General features: G+C 38.9%; 1 protein-coding gene across 22 annotated transcripts in view; it reads left to right on the top strand.

The window, feature by feature from the left end:
• Positions 1–20,508, top strand: part of LOC106096145 (uncharacterized) — a 225,108-nt gene that overhangs the window by 192,733 nt on the left and 11,867 nt on the right. The window contains exon 1 of one of the 22 annotated variants that reach the window (XM_013263853.2): positions 3,695–3,824. The exons of 19 other annotated variants lie outside the window; for them this stretch is intronic. In XM_013263853.2, coding sequence (XP_013119307.1) covers positions 3,710–3,824 — 115 coding nt within the window. In that variant the 5' untranslated portion in view covers positions 3,695–3,709. Of the gene's footprint in view, positions 1–3,694; positions 3,825–8,679; positions 8,824–17,337; positions 17,462–20,508 lie in introns of those variants that run through there. 2 more of the 22 variants (XM_013263845.2, XM_013263861.2) reach the window with 2 other exon arrangements.

Raw genomic sequence — 20,508 nt, 5'->3', positions numbered from 1 at the left:
GGAGCTATATCAGGATAGAGACCAATTTGAACCGTACTTAACACAATTATTAGAAGTCATAACAGAACTTAAAATGCAAAATTTCAGCCAAATCGGACGAAAATTGCGGCATCCAGGGGCTCAAGAAGTCAAATCGGGCGATCGGTTTATATGGGAGCTAATTCAGGTTATAGACCGATTTGGACCGTACTTGGCACAATTGTTAGAAGTCATAAAAGAACATTGAGTGCGAAATTTCAGCCAAATCGGACAAATATTGCGGCTTTCAGGTGCTTAATAAGTCAAAACGAGAGATCGTTTTATATGGGAGCTATATTTAAATCTGAACCGATATGGCCCATTTGCAATTCCCAACGACCTACGTAGATATTAAGTATCTGTGCAAAATTTCCCTAGCTTTACGCGTTCGACCTCTATCGTGATTTCGATAGACGGACGGACATGGCTAGATCGATTCAGAACGACGAGACGATCAGGAATATATATATGGGGTCTTAAACGAATATTTCGAGGTGTTACAAACGGAATGGCTAGATTAGTATGCCCCCATCTTATGGTGATGGGCATAAAAAGAAAATTTTAAGTTTGGAATTCCGTGCTATTTACAAAATCCTTAATGGTTTTCCATACCACTACCCTAAGTTGTTTGAAGTCTGGTATCGGTGTCTGTTCGCCACGAAAGCCGGGCAATGACATAGGAAATGCTCCAACGTCGCATAATCTGCCCCACATGCCCTACACATACTGTCCCTTGCCGCACCGATTTTGCATAAGTTAACTCGTAGTCCTATGTGTCCCGTTATGACCAATAATTATACTGACCTCCTACTTGCTTCCTTTTAGTAATAGCCTCGTCTTTTCACGATCTGGGTCTCTCTATATGATTTTCGTCGTTCTACCGACTGTTTCGCTGTTCCACAGTAGCCCACGCCCTTAAGTCGGAATTCGTCGACCCAAAAGGCTTTGAGTTAACCAAGTTTTTCGCCGGCAGTTCTCTGGCATTCACTGCCAATTCGTCTGCCCTTTCATGTTCCCTTACTCCGTTACGGCCCGGCACTCTTACGATGCGTATAATGCCATCCTCAGAGAAGGCGTTCATCTCCTTCTTACACTGCAAGACTGTTCGTGAACTTACCCTCCTGGTTATTATTGCCCTTATGGGCATTTTAATGTAAAGATGTTCACACTCGACGTCCTCGCGTTAGTATCACACCACCTCACGCATTCCGTGATCGCCCGCAAGGCCGTTTTATGGTGAGGCAGTCTAAAACAAATCTCAGTCCTGCGTTTTCAATGTAGATCTCCAGGCCCACTCTGTCCCCTAGCTTTGATCCATCTGTGTAACATGATCTTCCAGATGGCAATACTAGGGTTCCGTCAGTCCAAGACTGTGCCGCTGGCAGCATTGCCTTGCACTCGACCTCAAATGTCGTCTCTGATATCCGATCGGAAACCTCTTCCCTTCCTTCCAGGTTTCCTGTCGTCGCCTTGATTAAACGGCGATGGTATGAGATGCTTAAGTCTCATAGCCGCAGTGGCTGCCTCACATTTAATCTATATGTCAATGGGTCGGATATCTAGAACAGTCTCCAGTGTCCCTAGACCTTTAAACGCCAATTTGATACATATTACAGCTATATCAAAATATAGCCCAATCTAGACCATAGTCGGTATTAACGTCGGGTGGCCCAACATTCATTGTGCGTAATTTCAGCGAAATCGGATAATAAATGCGCCATTTATGGCCCCTATACCTTATATCGGGAAATCGGTATACGAATATACTAAAGCTATATCCAAATATAGACCGATTTAAGCCATATGTGAGGGGAATGTCGAGGAGTTTAATACAGCTCATTGCGCCAAATATCAGCGAATTCGAAATAACCACCCATTCTTTAGTGATGGTTATAAAAATGGAGAACTTAATTTAGTAGGTATCCGAAGGGGGGAGGACACTCCCCATTAGCCAAATTACCAAAAACGTTAAATCGCAGAGTTAGGTGTGCCGATGGAAGCAAAATTTTGTTTTCACCCTTACGGTAACCAAAAAAAAACAAAATTGGTATAAAACATAGGGGGTGAAATAACCTAGGGGAACGCCCTACCCCAAATCTCACTTAAACGGACATGTTTACCGACTGCGACAATAAGCTTGACACCCCTGAGCGATATAGCTCCCATATAAACCGATCTCCCGATTTGATTTCTTGAGACCCTGGAAGCCTTAATTTTCATCCGATTTAGATGAAAATTTGCACACAGAGTTATGTTATGACTTCCAACAACTGGGTACGGTCTATAACTTGATATAGCTCCCATATAAACCGATCTCCCGATTTGACTTCTTGAGCCCCTGGAAGCCGCCATTTTTATCCGATTTGGCTAAAAAGTTGCATATAGTGTTCTGTTATGACTCTCAACAACTGTGTCGAGTACGGTTCAAATCGGTCAAGAACTTGATATTGCTCCCATATAAACCGATCTCCAAATTTGAATTCTTGAGCCCTTAAAAGCCGCGATTTTTATCCGCTTAGGCTGAAAAGTTGCATATAGTGTTCTGTTATGACTCTCAACAACTGTGCCAAGTACGGTCTAAATCGGTCTATAACCTGATATAGCTCCCATATAAACCGATCTCCCGATTTGAGTTCTTGAGCCCCTGGAAGCCTCAATTTTCATCCGATTTGGCTGAAATTCTGCACATAGTGATATGTTATGATTTCCAATAACTGTGCCAAGTATGATCCAAATCGGCCAAGAACATGATATAGCTTCTATATAAACCGATCTCCCGATTTGACATCATGAACCCCTGAACGCCTCAATTTTCATCCGATTAAGCTGAAATTTTGCACATAGTTTACTGTTATGACTCTCAACAACTGTGCCAAGTACGGTCCAAATCGGACAAGAACATGATATAGCTCTCATATAAACCGATATCCCGATTTGACTTTTTGACCCCTTAGAAGCCGCAATTTTTATCCGATTAGGCTGAAATTTTGCATATGGTGTTCTGTTATGACTTCCAGCAACTGTACCAAGTATGATACAAATCGGTATATAACCAAATATAGCTCCCATATTTTAGCAGAATCTATGGTGGTGGTTTCCCTAGATTCTACCCTGCCGAAATTTACAAAATGAAAGTCGGACAAGATTAAGACATAGTTTCTATTTATTAAAAGTATTGGGTTGCCCAAAAAGTAATTGCGGATTTTTTAAAAGAAAGTAAATGGATTTTTAATAAAACTTAGAATGAACTTTTATCAAATATACTTTTTTACACTTTTTTTCTAAAGTAAGCTAAAAGTAACAGCTGATAATAGACAGAAGAAAGAATGCAATTACAGAGTCACAAGCTGTGAAAAAATTTGTCAACGCCGACTATATGAAAAATCCGCAATTACTTTTTGGGCAACCCAATAGTAAGTAGACTCGGTGGTGTAGGTCCGAATTCAGCCTTTCCTTGCGGGTTTTTTTTTTTTGTTCATTTTCTACGCCCCTGTCTCAGCTGCCCAATAAATGATTAATATTGACCATAAAGGTGGAATATTATTGGTATTATCTTATCGTCTTTAGAACAAATAAAAACGATTTGTGCCAATACAATTATTCATGCCACCATCTAAGGCAGTTGACAAGTTTTACTCTATCAAGCATAACAAACAAGTTTTTAATTACTTTTTTTTTTTGTATTGAAAAAATGGCGGAAAATGTATCACTTTTCATCCTAATGTCGTTCTTCTTTACTAGTTTTTTAGCTATAGTGTTTGTAATGTCATGCGTATACTATTGTTGTGTTAAAAAACAAAACGATGGTAATTACAATAATCCGTTCATTTACTTATATTTCGTTAACTTGTTGTAGAAGATTAAAAATTCTAAATATTTCTAAATATTGTTGGTTAGGGAAGGAAACTGCTCCATATTCAAGTATGAACAAAGTTTACATATGCTGTTAGCTATCAACATAGAAGAGCCGTGGGCAAAAAATGATTCATTCAGTGGTGAAAAAAAGACCTATCCTATCTTACACATCGGGATGGCAGCACTGGTCTATAATTGTGTCCAAACGTCATCTGTGAAAGTTAAAAGTGTTCACTATACTCTGCCATTTCATCTTTAAGAAACTCACAAACGAGCAACAACTGAAAATGGTTGAAATGTATAGTAAAAAATTCGTGTTCTGTGACAAATGTCCATCGTTTGTTCAGCTTTTTTAATGTTAGTCATAATCGACCCAGTAAATCAACAATTTGTGCTGTTATCACCAAAATAACTTTGTTGGCTATTGAACAATCGAAACTCATTCGTAGTATATGTACCAAAGTGAATAAATACAGGGTGGCTGATGAAAGCCGCTACCAAAAAAAAATGTAATAACTTTTTTTCTATTTAATAATAATAATTTAATAATTAATTTAATTAATTAATTAATTAATTTAATTAATAATAATTTAATAATTAATTTAATAATTTAATTTAACATGAATAAAAGAAAAATGTATTCCATACACCGAAAAAAAAATGTAGCAATATTCATCATTGTAGCAATATTCATCAGCCACCCTGTATATCAGATATTGGTCATGTGGTATTCAACTATGTGTTATTCATATACCTTACGAATGGACGGCCACTTTAAGTCTCATAATGGACTTCAAATGTACATATGTATATCAATTTTCAAAAAAGAAACTATTGGGTTGCCCAAAAAGTAATTGCGAATTTTTCATATAGTCGGCGTTGACAAATTTTTTCACAGCTTGTGACTCTGTAATTGCATTCTTTCTTCTGTCAGTTATCAGCTGTTACTTTTAGCTTGCTTTAGAAAAAAAAGTGTAAAAAAAGTATATTTGATTAAAGTTCATTCAAGTTCAAGTTTTATTAAAAATGCATTTACTTTCTTTTAAAAAATCCGCAATTACTTTTTGGGCAACCCAATACAATCCAAATTTGAGTAAATTATTGATTGACATCTTTAATAGTACGTTTACATTGGCCACTAAATCTGGATTGATGGCTTTTTCGTGATTTAAGAGTTAAATTCTGTGTTTTTTGCAGGTTTTACCATACAAAAATAAATCCCAATTTTGTAGGATTTATTTTTAAATCCCAAATAAACATGATTTCCTAGCTAAATAATCGATAAAAGTACCAAAATATGCAACTGTATTCAAGAATTGTGTATGGATGTGCGTGATATGCACATTCATGTATACGCATGTTCGCTTCTGTATGTCACTCAAATCCCCTAAAACGCAGTGTAACGGACGGAACTTGTTTTTGGATTTAGTTAAATCCAGATCAAAAAAATGTTAATGTAAACGTGCTATAAGTGTTCATTTGTGCCATTTTTATACCCATCACCCAATGATGGGGGTATATTCATTTTTTCATTCCGTTTGCAACACATCGAAATATCCATTTGCGACCCTATAAAGTATATATATATTCTTGATCACCGAAAAATCTAAGACCATACCTAGCCATATCCGTCCGGTTGTTGAAATCACGCTACAGTCTTTAAAAATAGAGATATTTAGTTTAAACTTTGTACAGATTCTTTTCTTGTCTATAAGCAGGTTAAATTCGAAGATGGGCTATATCGGACTATATATTTATATAGCCTTCATATAGGCCGATCCGCCGATTTAGGGTCTTAGGCGCATAAAAGCCACATTTATTATTCGATTTGAACCCGTCTGCTACACAGACGATGTTATAATACTTCTAAGGGGTAAGGATCCGAACGAGCTATGCATAAGGGCCGAAAGGTTCTTGCATATGGCATATGATTGGGCTAGACCCAGAGGTCTCAATGTTAACCCAGAGAAGATTGAAATATGCCTGTTCAGGAGGAAGACGAAGGTGGGCCAATTTAACGCACCACGTTTCCTCAATATGACGATTTCGATATCTAACAAGGTCAAATACTTATGTGTGATCTTGGACAGGAAACTGAATTAGAAGTGTCACATTCAGGAGCGTACTGAGAAGGCTCACAGGTGTTGGGCATTATGTAGACGGGCCGTAGGCTCGAAATGGGGCCTGAATCCGAGGATAGTTCACTGGCTCTACAGGAGCGTGTTTGGAGCAATACTTACTTACGCCTCAGTAGTTTGGTGGACTGCTATGGAGAAAAAGTGCACCATAAGGACCATACAACATGGCATAGGCGAAGCGATGAGGACCACGCCCACTAGGGCACTGGCGACTATTCTAGATATCCAACCCGTTGATATAAAGATTAAGTGTGAGACAGCCACAGCGGTTATGAGACTTAAGGCGATGGGAGAATGGATTGAGAATGGGAACAGCTCATACCATCGCGGTATAGTCGAGGCGACGATAGAAAACCTGGAAGGAAGGGAAGAAGTTTCCGATCGGATACCTGAGATGAACCTTTAATTCGAGTGTGAGGCACTGCTGCCATCGGCACAGTTTTGGATTGACGGAACCCTAGTATTGCCATCTGGAAGATCATGTTACACGGATGGATCAAAGCTAGAGGACAGAGTGGGCCTGGGGGTTTACATTGAGAACCCAGGGACTGAGATCGGTTTTAGACTGCCTGACCATAATACGGTCCTGAAGTCGGAGATTCGGGCGATCACGGAATGCGTAAAGTGTTGTATTGATAACGTGAGGACGTCGAGTGTGACCATCTTTAAGAAGGGTAAGAAGGAGATGAACGCCTCCTCTGAGAATGGCAAAATCGGCATCGTTTGGGTGCCGGGCCATAACGGAGTAAGGGGAAATGAAACGGCAAACGATTTGGCGGCCAGAGGACTGCGGTCAATGAACTTGGTTAAACCGAAGTCTTTCGGGTCGACGCAGTCCGAGTTAAGGGAGTGGGCGACGAATGCGCATGCAACATTGTGGAACAGCGAAACTGTCGGTAGGGCGGTGAAAATCCTATGGGGGGAAGACGAGGCCATTACTGAATGGAAGCAAGAAGGAGGTCAGTATAGCTATCATAACGGGACCTAACCTAATCTATTATCCGATTTTGCTGAAATTTGAGACAGTGAGTTGTGTTAGGCCAGTCTATATCCTTCAATTTGGCCCAGATCGGTCCAGATTTGGATATAGCTGCCATATAGACCGATCTCTCGATTTAGGGTTTTCGGTCCATAAAAGGCGCATTTATTTCCCGAATTTGCCAAAATTTGGAACAGAGAATTGTGTTGAGAGGCCCATATTAACTGATTTTGCTGAAATTTAGTAGTTAGGCCATTCGACATTCTTCTTCAATTTGGCTGGGATCAGTTCAGATTTGAGTATAGTTGCCTTAAAGACCGATCTTTCGATTTAGGGTCTTGGGCCCATAAAAGGCGCATTTATTGCCCAACTTTGCCAAAAATCTGGGACAGTGAGTTGTGTTAGGCCGCTCGACATTGTTCTTCAATTTGGCTCAGATCGGTCCAGATTTGGATATAGCAACCAAATAGACCGATCTCTTGATTAATGGTTTTGAACCCATAAAAGGCGTATTTATTGTCCGATTTCGCCGAAATTGGGGACAGTGAGTTGCGGTAGGCGCTTCGACAACTTTCTGCAATTTGGCTCAGATCGGTCCAGATTTGGATATAGCTGCCATATAGACCGATCAACCGATTTAGGGTCTTAGGTCCATAGAAGACGCATTTATTGTCAGATTTCACCGAAATTTGGGACTGTGAGTTGCGTTAGGCACTTCGACAACTTTCTGCAGTTTGGCTCAGATCAGTCCAGATTTGGATATAGCTGCCATATAGACCGATCCGCCGATTTAGGGTCTTAGGCCCATAAAAGACGCATTTAGTACCCGATTTTGCTGAACAGATCGGTTCAGATTTGGATATAGCTGCCATATAGACCGATCTCTCGATTTAAAGTCATGGCCCCATAAAAGGCACATTTATAATCAGATTTCGCTGCAATTTGACACACTGACTTATATTAGGCTTTTCGACATCCGTGTCGTATATGGTTCAGATCGGTCTATATTTGTATATGGCTACCAAAAAGACCAATATTTTGTTCTTCAAAATTGTACAATGACTTCTAGTTATAAGACCACTTAATATCCGTATCGAATTTGGGCCAAATCAGACCATATTTCGATTATCGATTCGATTTCGTCACCGGATTATGACGAAAGGTGGTTTACATATATACACGAGGTGGTGGGTGTCTAAAGTTCGTTTTGGCCGAACTTAACGTCTTTTTAATTCTTTTGATTTGAACCAAAGTCTTCAACAATACACCATATTAGCAGAATAGTGTCGAAGAAAGAAAGATTATACTTCGAATTTCTCTCTTAGTCAAATCAGTTGGAATTTCTTTAAATATAAGCTAAGTATTTACGAACGTGAATCAACTTTTTATACTATCAACCATAGTAGGAAGGCCTAAAAGCTTAGCCATTGCTTTTATGACATCTTATTGGTTTGGAATGATTATTATATTTTGTACTGCCAACTAATGACCGAATTTTTTTTTGCTTTTGGCAATTTTCTACGTCTCTGCCTCAGCTGCCATTAGGTGGTTAATATTGACCACAATGGTTTATCTAATCTTCTTTGGAACGAATAACAATGTTTTGGCCTATACTTCTGCTTCTGTCAACTACTTATCCAGTAGAAAGTTTTGAGTCGTTCAAGCATAACAAGGAATTTTAGATTTTCTTTTTAATATTGTAGAACATATATAAAATGTCGGAAGATATGCGAGCTGCAAATTACATTTTACTGTCGTTCATTTCAATAAGTTCAGTAGTAATAGTGCTTGTTATGGTATGCGTGTATTATTGTAAAAAAGAAGAATCTGATGGTAATTACAAATATCTAATTATCTGTTCAATTATCACTTTTTTTTTTTGTACTAACAACAATGCAATATTATTTAATATTTAATTGATAATAATGATTAATCATTGAAAACAACAACCTTTATATTTAACTAGCCGAACCGGGTCCGCTCCGCAGTGCCTTCTTGAACGCTCTTAAGGCCAAAACAGAAAGAGCGCGTTGAGCTTTGTTTTTGAGCGTTGCCTCGAAAAAAGCAATTATGCAAATAAATCCCACAAAAGCAACACGCCAAAAGTTAATGAATTTTCAACTTTGGCTACTGAAATCGAGCATCATTCTGTGTTCCCATACGTCAAGTAGTATGGGAACACAGAATGTGTTCCCCAGAAGAGCCTACGACTCTGCAGATCCGGACAGGAACACAGCAAGTGCTTAATAATCTCCACCTCATCCTTATCAAGGCAAATGCTACAGAAGTCATTGTGCGGTATCGCCATGCGCGCCGCCATGCGACCTATGGCACAGTGTCCGGTTATGACCCCTGTCAAGGTACTCATCGACCTCTTATCGAACGCCAGCAACTTCCTCCCTTCATGGCATAGTACATCACAAATGTCACCAATATTAGCCACCACTTAAAATTTTTCCAATTTTCTCGCCAGGAAATTTTAACCCACGCATTTAGCTCTCTCTGGAGGCCACCGTAGTGCAGAGATTACATGTCGTCCTATGACGCAGAACGCCTGGGTTCGAATCCTGGCGAGACCATAAGAAAAAATTTTCACCAGTGGTTTTCTCCTCCTAATGCTGGCAACATTTGTGAGGTACTATGCCATGTAAAACTTCTCTCCAAAGAGGTGTCGCACTGCTGCACGCCGTTCGGACTCGGCTATAAAAAGGAGGCCAATTATCATTGAGCTTAAACTTGTGAGTTGTTTGCCCCTGTTCCTAAGTGGAATGTTCATGGGCAAAATATGCATTTGCAAATCAAAGATATTTAAATGAAACATAATATATAGGGTAATTTTTTAAGAGCTATAGGAAAGTTTTTCAAAAAAACACATTCAGAAAAATGCTTGAAATCTTTATTTTAATCGATACTACGGTCCATATTATTTAATGTTTGAAGATTATTTCATGCAAATGTTGATCGTGACTGCGCCTCAAATGGTCCATCCGCTTAGTGCAATTTTGGCACATTCTCCCCAAAATTTCGTCCGGTATCTCACGAATAAATGCTTCAATGTTGTCTTCCAATGAATCAATTGAAGCGGGCTTGTCTGTATTGACATGAGCTATAATATAACTCCTCCAAAAAAAGTCTAAGGGCGTTTTAATCGCACAATGTAGGCTGCAAATTGACCGTGAAATTAAATGTTCACCGAACTTGCCTCTCAATAAGTCCATTGTTATGCGTGCTGTGTGGCATGTGACACCGTCTTGTTGAAACCACATGTCATTCAAATTAAGCTCTTGCATTTTGGACAAAAAGAAGTTGAATATAATCTGGGCGATAGCGCTCACCATTCACAGTTACTTTACGATTCGCATCATCTTCGAAGAAGTACGACCCAATGATGGCACCAGCCCATAAATCTCACCAAACTGTGGCTTTTTCTGGATACATTGGTAGCTCTTGTAATGCTTCTGATTGATCTTCACTTCAAAATCGACAATTCTGCTTATTTATGTACCCATTGAGGCAAAAATGAGCTTCGTTGTAAAATGGAAAAAGCGTGCGATGATCTTTCTTTACAGAGCACGCATTTTGATTATAAAAATTCAACAAATTTAAAAGCGTTATTCGTTCGTAAGACTATTCGTGGTTAAATTATAGACCAAACTGAAAATGTTTGACAGCGAAATAAAAAAAGAAACGTGCGTAAGCTGATTAAAGCAGTGTTGTCAAAAAGATACATGCTTGATCGGCTTGACATTCTGAGTCGATCTAGCCATGCCTGTCCGTCCTTCTGTCGAATTCACGATAGTTTAACGAATAAAGATAACCGTTTGAAATTTTGCGCAGATACTTCTTATCGATGTATTGGGTTGCCCAAAAAGTAATTGCGGATTTTTCATATAATCGGCGTTGACAATTTTTTTCACAGCTTGTGACTCTGTAATTGCATTCTTTCTTCTGTCAGTTATCAGCTGTTACTTTTAGCTTGCTTTAGAAAAAAAGTGTAAAAAAAGTATATTTGATTAAAGTTCATTCTAAGTTTTATTAAAAATGCATTTACTTTCTTTTAAAAAATCCGCAATTACTTTTTGGGCAACCTATAATCCAAATACATTATATATAGTGGTATATCCCCCCATATAACCGATTTGACTTCTTGAGCTCTTTGGGCCTCAATTTTCTTCTATGACTTTCAGCGTCCGAGCTAAGTATGATCCGAATCGGTCTATTTACTGATAAAGGCCCCTTAAATACCGATTCCCCAATATCACTACTTAAGACCATAACAGCGGCAACAAATTCCCGATTTGATTTTGGTAAAATAATTAAAATACAGTTAATAAAGGCAAATTTTTAGCAGAATCGATGGTGCTTGGTTCTCAAGATCCGGCCCAGCCCAACTTAGCACATTTTTACTTATTTTTTTTTTTTAATTTTTCACGCCTCTGCGTCATCAGCCAATAGATGATTAGTATGGTTAAATATCATTTTTATAATCTTATCATCTTATTATACAAATAACAATGATTTTGGCCTATTCTACTGTGACCGTCAACTACCAATGCAGTTGAAAATTTTAAGTCGCTTAAGCATAACAAAGAATTTTGTAAAGTTTTGATTTTAGTAAATAAAATATGTCTGAAGATATACTATTTACAATTTATATTTTATTGTCGTTATTTGTTATCAGTTTAATAGTTATAGTGGTTGCAATGGTATGCGTGTATTGTTGTAAAAAACAGGAAGTTGGTAAATACAAATAACAAGTGATCTGTTCAATTATCCTTTTGCTTTTTATGAACTGCAATATGATTTTATATTGGGTTGCCCAAAAAGTAATTGAGGATTTTTTAAAAGAAAGTAAAGGCATTTGTAATAAAACTTAGAATGAACTTTAATCAAATATACTTTTTTACACTTTTTTTCTAAAGCAAACTAAAAGTAACAGCTGATAACTGACAGAAGAAAGAATGCAATTACAGAGTCACAAGCTGTGAAAAAATTTGTCAACGCCGACTTTATGAAAAATCCGCAATTACTTTTTGGACCACCCTATTTGTTTGATAATATGATTTTATGCTATTTGAAACAATAAGCTTTTTATTAAATACGGATAGTAAAAAGTTCACAGATTTTAGAAGAGTCTTAGACCGAAAATGATGCATTTTCAGATAGATCCTATCTTACACATCGACTTATGGTAAACATTAATGAAGTTTTCTTCAACATAGAATTGTTAACACATCCAACGGCATAATGTTATATAACCATCCCAAAGATATACAGATTAAGTACAAAATGCACTTTGAGACAAGGTCCAGGGGCCATTAAAAAACTCAAGGATACACAGTGCGATAAGAAAGAAATTAAGTGGAAAAAAATATAAGAAACAATGTGAAAATATAATGGTAAAGTTTAAAGAACACTTTTCACTTTCACAGATAACGTTTGGGCTCAATTATTAACAGTGGTGCCACCCCGAGAAACGTAAAATAAATTCTGCCAAAAAAAATTCTACATAACATATTTCTGCCAAATCATCAAACATTGAAGCTTTTGGTATTTAAAACCCCGAATAACATGTTTCATGTCTCAAGAATGAAAGGTATTGTCGGGGTAAAACAAGTAAAAGCGTGCGAATTGTGGACAGATATGGACCGTACTTGACATAACTGGTACCACCTCCAAAATGTCAGGCAAATCGAGTAAAAATCGGAAGATTGGTTTATATGGCGGCTATATCAGGTTAAAGACTGATTTACACCATACTAGGTACAGCTGTCGGAGGTCATTCCTCAACGGTATGTGCAAAATTTCAGCCAAATCGGATCTGAATTGCGGCCTCTAGAGGCTTAAGAAGTCTAATCGGGAGATCGGTTCATATGGCAAAACACCACGCACAAAATTTCACCCAATTCGGATATAAATTGTGCCCTCTAGAGGTTCAAGAAGTCAAGGTCATTTCTCAACGATATGTGCAAAATTTCAGCCAAATCGGATAAGAATTACGCCCTCTAGAAGCTTAAGAAGTCTAATCGGAAGATCGGTTTATATGGCAAAACACCGCGCACAAAATTTCACCCAATTCGTATATAAATTGCGCCCTCTAGAGGCTCAAGAAGACAAGGCCCAAGATCGGTTTATATAAATCGAGTAAAAAATCGCGTAAAAATCGGGAGATCTATTCATATGGTGGCTCTATCAGGTAATGGACTGATTTAGACCATACTACGTACAGTTGTTGGAACTTATTCCTCAACGATATGTGCAAAATTTCAGCCAATTCGGATAAGAATTACGCCCTCTAGAAGCTTAAGAAGTCTAATCGGGAGATAGGTTCATATGGCAAAACACCACGCACAAATTTTCACCCAATTCGAATATAAATTGCGCCCTCTAGAGACTCAAGAAGTCAAGGCCCAAGATCGGTTTATATAAATCGAGTAAAAAATCGCGTAAAAATCGAGAGATCTGTTCATATGGCGGCTCTATCAGGTAATGGACTGATTTAGACCTTACTTGGCACAGTTATTTGAAATCATTCCTCAACCATATGTGCAAAATTTCAGCCAAATCTGATAAGAATTGCGACATCTAGAAGCTTAAGAAGTCTAATCGGCAGATAGGTTCATATGGCAAAACACCACGCACAAATTTTCACCCAATTCGAATATAAATTTCGCCCTCTAGAGGCTCAAGAAGTCAAGGCCCAAGATCGGTTTATATAAATATGGTAAAAATCGATTTAAAATCCGGAGATCGGTTTATATGGGGGCTCTATCAGGTAATGGACTGATTTAGACCATACTTGGCACAGTTGTTGGAAATCATCGACGATATGTGCAAAATTTCAGCCAAATCGGATAAGAATTACGCCCTCTAGAAGCTTAAGCAATATAATCGGGAGATTGGTTTTTATATGGCAAAGCATCATATGCAAAATTTTACCCAATTTGGATAAGAATTGCGCCCTCTAGAGGCTTAGACCCAGTCAAGGCCCAAGATCGGTTTATATGGCAGCTGTATCAAAACATGGGCCAATATGGCCGATTTACAATCCCAAACAACCTACACTAATAAGAAGTATTTGTGCAAAATTTCAAGAGCCTAGCTTTACTCATTCGAAAGTTGGCGTGCTTTCGACAGACAGACGGACGGATGGACACACAGGCGGACGGACATGGCTATATCGATTTTTTTTCTGTCGGCCCATACGCAGGGATGTCCCCTATGAATGCAATGCATTGCGTTGGCGAGAAGAAATAAGGAATTGGAGGGGGAAAGGATGTAGTGTTTATTGACATTTGTCTTAAATCTTTGCATGTCAAAGTGGGTGGGAAAAACATTAGCCGGAAGTCGATTCCACATACGAACGGTTCTGGCGAAATAAGAATTCTCTCTATAATGCATTGTGCGGTCCGCTGGCTAATCAATTACAAACGGGTGTGAGTTCCTGGCATGTCTAGTATCCCTCACATACATCCTTACATCAGGAATAAGAAGACGAATATCAGACGAACACACACCATGAAAGTAGCGATAGAACAGCGCCAAATAACCCACATTGCAACGATGATGAAGGGAGGCAATAGAGTTGGATACCCCACTGTCCCCAATCAACGCCATCTAGTATCCCTGACATACATCCTTACATCAGGAATATGAAGACTAATATCAGACGAACGCACACCATGAAAGTACCGATAGAACAGCGCCAAACAACCCACATTGCGATAATGATGAAGGGAGGCAATAGAGTTGGATACCCCACTGTCCCCAATCAACGCCATCGCTCTCCTCTGTACACGGTCCAGTAGCTCCAGGGATGATTTTGAAGCACCAGCCCATACATGTGAGTTGTACTCCATTTTCGGCCTTATGAAAGTGGTGTAGATGTTAAGAAGATCAGACGGAGGGAAGTAATTCTTACACCGTTTAAGGAAGCCTAAACACTTGAATGTTTCTTTCGACACGTCAAATACATGTTTAGCCCAACGGACATCACTTTGTATTTTCATGCCCAGAAAATCAAGAGCTTTTGATTGCTCAACATCTACACCGTTGATAATGGGTCAGCGAATCGTTGGTGTGACAACAAGCAGCACTGAGTCTTCCGGGCATTAAAATCTACTCGATTCATTCGACCCCACTCTGAAATGGCCAGCAAATCCTAGCAGAGTGTGTCGTCCATAACCCGCCTCTTGTCCTCAATCTCTCGCAAACTTGCCCTAAGGTCGAATGAATACGAATGACAGAGATTACACTCATCCACAAATGATCTTTGATAAAAATAAGAAAAAAAGAAAAGGAGAAAGAACAGAGCCCTGGGATACACCTGCCGTCAATTTATGCTTATGGGATGAGAACCCATCTATAACGACTCGAATAGTGCGATCTCTGAGAAAGCTCGAAATAAATCGAACGAAGCCATTACCGACACCAAATACTACAAGCTTTGATAGTAGTGCACCATGCCAGACTCTATCAAATGTCTTGGAGATATCCAGAGCCACAACCTTACTCTCACCAAACTGGTGGATTGAGCGACTCCAACGTTCCGACAGAAGTGCCATGAGGTCGCCCGTAGAGCGATTTCTGCGGAACCCATACTTTTGGTCGCTAAGAAGGCCATTATACTCTAAATACCTCACAAGATGGTGATTAACCTTGCTCTCCTTGACCTTGGAGAGAGCGGAGCATATCTCAATTGGCCGATAATTCACAGGGTTGTTTGCCTCACCCTTCTAGGGTATTGGCTGAACGTTCGCAAACCTTCCAACGCGCCAGGAAGACTCCCGCATGACTGTATGAAAAATCCGCAATTACTTTTTAGGCAACCCAATACATCGATAAAAAGTATCTGCGCAAACGAATAAAGTATCCGTTTAAAATTTTGCGCAGATACTTCTTATCGATGTATTGGGTTGCCCATAAAGTAATTGCGGATTTTTCATATAGTCGGCGTTGACAAATTTTTTCACAGCTTGTGACTCTGTAATTGCATTCTTTCTTCTGTCAGTTATCAGCTGTTACTTTTAGCTTGCTTTAGAAAAAAAGTGTAAAAAGTGGGTTGTTTGGCGCTGTTCTATCGGTACTTTCATGGTGTGTGTTCGCCTGATATTCGTCTTCTTATTCCTTATTCCTGCATTTGGATATAGCTGCCATGTAGACCGATATCTCGATTTTAGGTTTTGGGACCATAAAAGGCGCATTTATTGTCCGATGTCGCTGAAATTTGAGACAGTGAGGTTAGTGAGGCTCTTCGACGTCTTTCTTCAATTTGGCCCAGATCGGTCCATATTTGAATATAGCTGTCATATAGACCGATTCTCGATTTAAGGTTTTGGACCCATAAAAGACGCATTTATTTTCCGATTTCGCTGAAATTTGGCACAGTGACTTATGTTAGGCTTTTCGACATCCGTGTCGTATATGGTTCAGATCGGTTTATTTTTATTTATAGCTACTGTACTTATTAGTATTTGGTCCAATTCGGAACATATTTCGATATAACTGCTATGTGACATAAGGTATGAAATTTTCAACGAATTTTGATGAAATGTGGTTTACATATATACCCGAGGTGGTGGGTATCCGGGCCGAACTTAACGCCTTATTACTTGTTAACGTTACAACTGATTGAGATTTTTGACTAAAAAATAATATGCTCCAATTTCACAACGAAAAAAAAAACTGTGACTTGCCAATGATAAGCGTTTTAAAAGATTATAACACTACCAAAATGCCAACCAAAACTTAAGCATGCCAAAGATATGCCAAAATTACCGTGGTATGCGATATACATCAAAAACCATATAGGAGTATGTCAATAGATCTTTCTCTTTTTGTTTACGTTTTGCTTTTTTTTGTGGTTTGTTTATTTGCACAAGAAAATATTCGGTTGCCCAAAAAGTAATTGCGGATTTTTCATATAGTCGGCGTTGACAAATTTTTTCACAGCTTGTGACTCTGTAATTGCATTCTTTCTTCTGTCAGTTATCAGCTGTTACTTTTAGCTTGCTTTAGAAAAAAAGTGTATAAAAAGTATATTTGATTAAAGTTCATTCTAAATTTTATTAAAAATGCATTTACATTCTTTTAAAAAAATCCGCAATTACTTTTTGGGCAACCTAATAGAAAAAGTGACTCATTCACCTTAAGAGACTGCCTTACTCCAAAGTCATATCGACCTTTTAGTGGTTATTATCTTATCGATTTTTTGTAGAGAACAGACAAAGATTTTTGCTTATACATACTGGCATTAATGCAACGTACTAAGCCATTTTTAATAAAACAGTTGAAAAGAATTACCCCGTACAGTAATAACAAGCATCATATTAATTGGGAAAGTTCGGTCAAAAATTATGAAAAATGTCCGCTTACTCGGTGATAACAGTGTTCGTCATTATTCTAGCAGCTCTCATGATTTTGATGGCTCTCATTCGTCACTTTTGTGGCCATTATGCCGATCCGGAAGATGGTAACTATTGCCAGTGAAACGGAAAGAGAAAGAAACTTGCCAAACTTACATTGAATAAGATAAGCGTAGAGACAAAGTATCTGTAGTATCCCTAAAGGGATATTAAATTCACCATTTCGTTTATAAAACTTTCAAATATTGGCTTGATATTGTAAATCGATATAGGCATGTCCGTCCCCATCAGTCTGTCGAAACCACTTAACTTTCAAGGGTAGGTTAGGTTAGGTTGAAAAGAGGGAGCGGATATAAAACCATCCCATGCCACTATGGACATACCCCTAAGCCAATAATCGACTTGCTGTAGAGGCCACCTTATCGCAGAGGTTAGCATGTCCGCCTATGACACTGAACGCCTGGGAGACCATCAGACAAAATTTTCAGCGATGGTTTTACCCTCCTAATGCTGGCAACATTTGTGAGGTACTATTCCATGTAAAACTTCTCTCCAAAGAGGTGTCGCCCTGCGTCACGCCGTTCGGACTTGACTTTAAAAAGAAGGCCCCTAATTATTGAGCTTAAACTTAAATCAATCGGACTGCACTCATATGTGAGAAGTTTGCCCCTGTTCCTTAGTGGAATGTTCGTGGGCAAAATTTGCAATTTGCGTTCTAAGTACTAACAAGTAAAAGCGTGCTAAGTTCGGCCGGGCCGAATCTTATATACCCTCCACCATGGATTCCATTTGTCGAGTTCTTTTCCCGGCATCTCTTCTTAGGCAAAACATGATATAAGAAAAGTTTCTGCTCTGCTATTAGAGCGATATCAAGATATGGTCCGGTTTGGACCACAATTAAATTATATGTTGGAGACCTCTGTAAAATGTCAGCCAATTCGAATAAGAATTGCGCCCGATTTATATGGGAGCTGTATCGGGCTAAAGACCGATTCAGACCATAATAAACACGTATGTTGATGGTCATGAGAGAATCCGTCGTACAAAATTTCAGGCAAATCGGATAATAATTGCGACCTCTAGAGGCTCAAGAAGTCAAGATCCCAGATCGGTTTATATGACAGCTATATCAGGTTATGAACCGCTTTAAACCATACTTGGCACAGTTGTTAGATATCATGACAAAACACGTCGTGTGAAATTTCATTCAAATCGGATAAGAATTGCGCCCTCTAGAGGCTTAAGAAGTCAAGACCCCAGATCGGTTTATATGACAGCTATATCAGGTCATGAACCGATTTAAACCATTCTTGCCACAGTTGTTGGATATCATGACAAAACACGTCGTGAAAAATTTCATTCCAATCGGACAAGAATTGCACACTCTAGAGGCTCAAGAAGTCAAGACCCAAGATCGGTTTATATGGCAGCTATATCAAAACATGGACCGATATGGCCCATTTACAATACCAACCGACCTACACTAATAAGAAGTATTTGTGCAAAATTTCAAGCGGCTAGCTTCACTCCTTAGGAAGTTAGCGTGCTTTCGACAGACGGACGGACGGACGGACAGACGGACGGACATGGCTAGATCGACATAAACTGTCACGACGATTAAGAGTATATATACTTTATGGGGTCTCAGACGAATATTTCGAGTAGTTACAAACAGAATGACGAAATTAGTATACCCCCCATTTTATGGTGGAGGGTATAAAAAGTAACCTCGAAAAAGAAAATCTAAGTTAGGGCTTCCATGCTACTTACAAAATTCTTAATTTTTTCCATACCACCCCCCAAAGTTGTTCTGTTATTGTTTCCCCACCTTAGTGCCTGTGTCTGTTAGCCTTGAAAGCAATAACACAGGAAATGCTCCTTCTTCTTCTCATCATTTCCACGCATGCCCTACAAGGTGGAAACTTTAAATTTTGCACAAATATGTACTTCATATTAGGGAAGGTCAGTTGGAATGTATATGTCCCAAAGCTAAACATGTTTTCAACTAGCTACCTTATTAACCGATCTTTACGCTATGCACATTTTTAGCTCATTAGAGTATACATATCACAAAATAGAGTTGGCAAAATTTTGATGGCACTATCGATATTTATTATACCCTCCACCATAAGATGGGGGGTATACTAATTTCGTCATTCTGTTTGTAACTACTCGAAATATTCGTCTGAGACCCCATAAAGTATATATATTCTTGATCGTCGTGACATTTTATGTCGATCTAGCCATGTCCGTCCGTCTGTCAGTCCGTCCGTCCGTCCGTCCGTCTGTCTGTCGAAAGCACGCTAACTTCCGAAGGAGTAAAGCTAGCCGCTTGAAATTTTGCACAAATACTTCTTATTAGTGTAGGTCGGTTGGTATTGTAAATGGGCCATATCGGTCCATGTTTTGATATAGCTGCCATATAAACCGATCTTGGGTCTTGACTTCTTGAGCCTCTAGAGTGCGCAATTCTCATCCGATTGGAATGAAATTTTGCACGACGTGTTTTGTTATGATATCCAACAACTGTGCCAAGTATGGTTCAAATCGGTCCATAACCTGACATAGCTGCCATATAAACCGATCTTGGGTCTTGACTTCTTGAGCCTCTAGCGTGCGCAATTCTTATCCGATAAGAATGAAATTTTGCACGACGTGTTTTGTTATGATATCCAACAACTGTGCCAAGTATGGTTCAAATCGGCCCATAACCTGATATAGCTGCCATATAAACCGATCTTGGGTCTTGACTTCTTGAGCCTCTAGAGTGCGTAATTCTTATCCGATTGAAATGAAATTTTGCACGACGTGTTTTGTTATTATATCCAACAACTGTGCCAAGTATGGTTCAAATCGGCCCATAACTTGATATAGCTGCCATATAAACCGATCTTGGGTCTTGACTTCTTGAGCCTCTAGTGGGCGCAATTCTTATCCGAATGGAATGAAATTTTGCACGACGTGTTTTGTTATGATACCCAACTACTGTGCCAAGTATGGTTTAAATCGTTCCATAACCTGATATAGCTGCCATATAAACCGATCTTGGGTCTTGACTTCTTCAGCCTCTAGAGGGCACAATTCTTATCCGATTTGAATGAATTTTTGCACCAAGTATTTCGTTATGATATCCAACAACTGTGCCAAGTATGGT

The sequence above is a fragment of the Stomoxys calcitrans genome, chromosome 5, assembly GCF_963082655.1.
Source record: "Stomoxys calcitrans chromosome 5, idStoCalc2.1, whole genome shotgun sequence".
NCBI lineage: Eukaryota > Metazoa > Arthropoda > Insecta > Diptera > Muscidae > Stomoxys > Stomoxys calcitrans.
The sequence above is the reverse complement of the archived record's forward strand: the minus strand, read 5'-3'. Positions and strand labels throughout refer to the sequence as shown.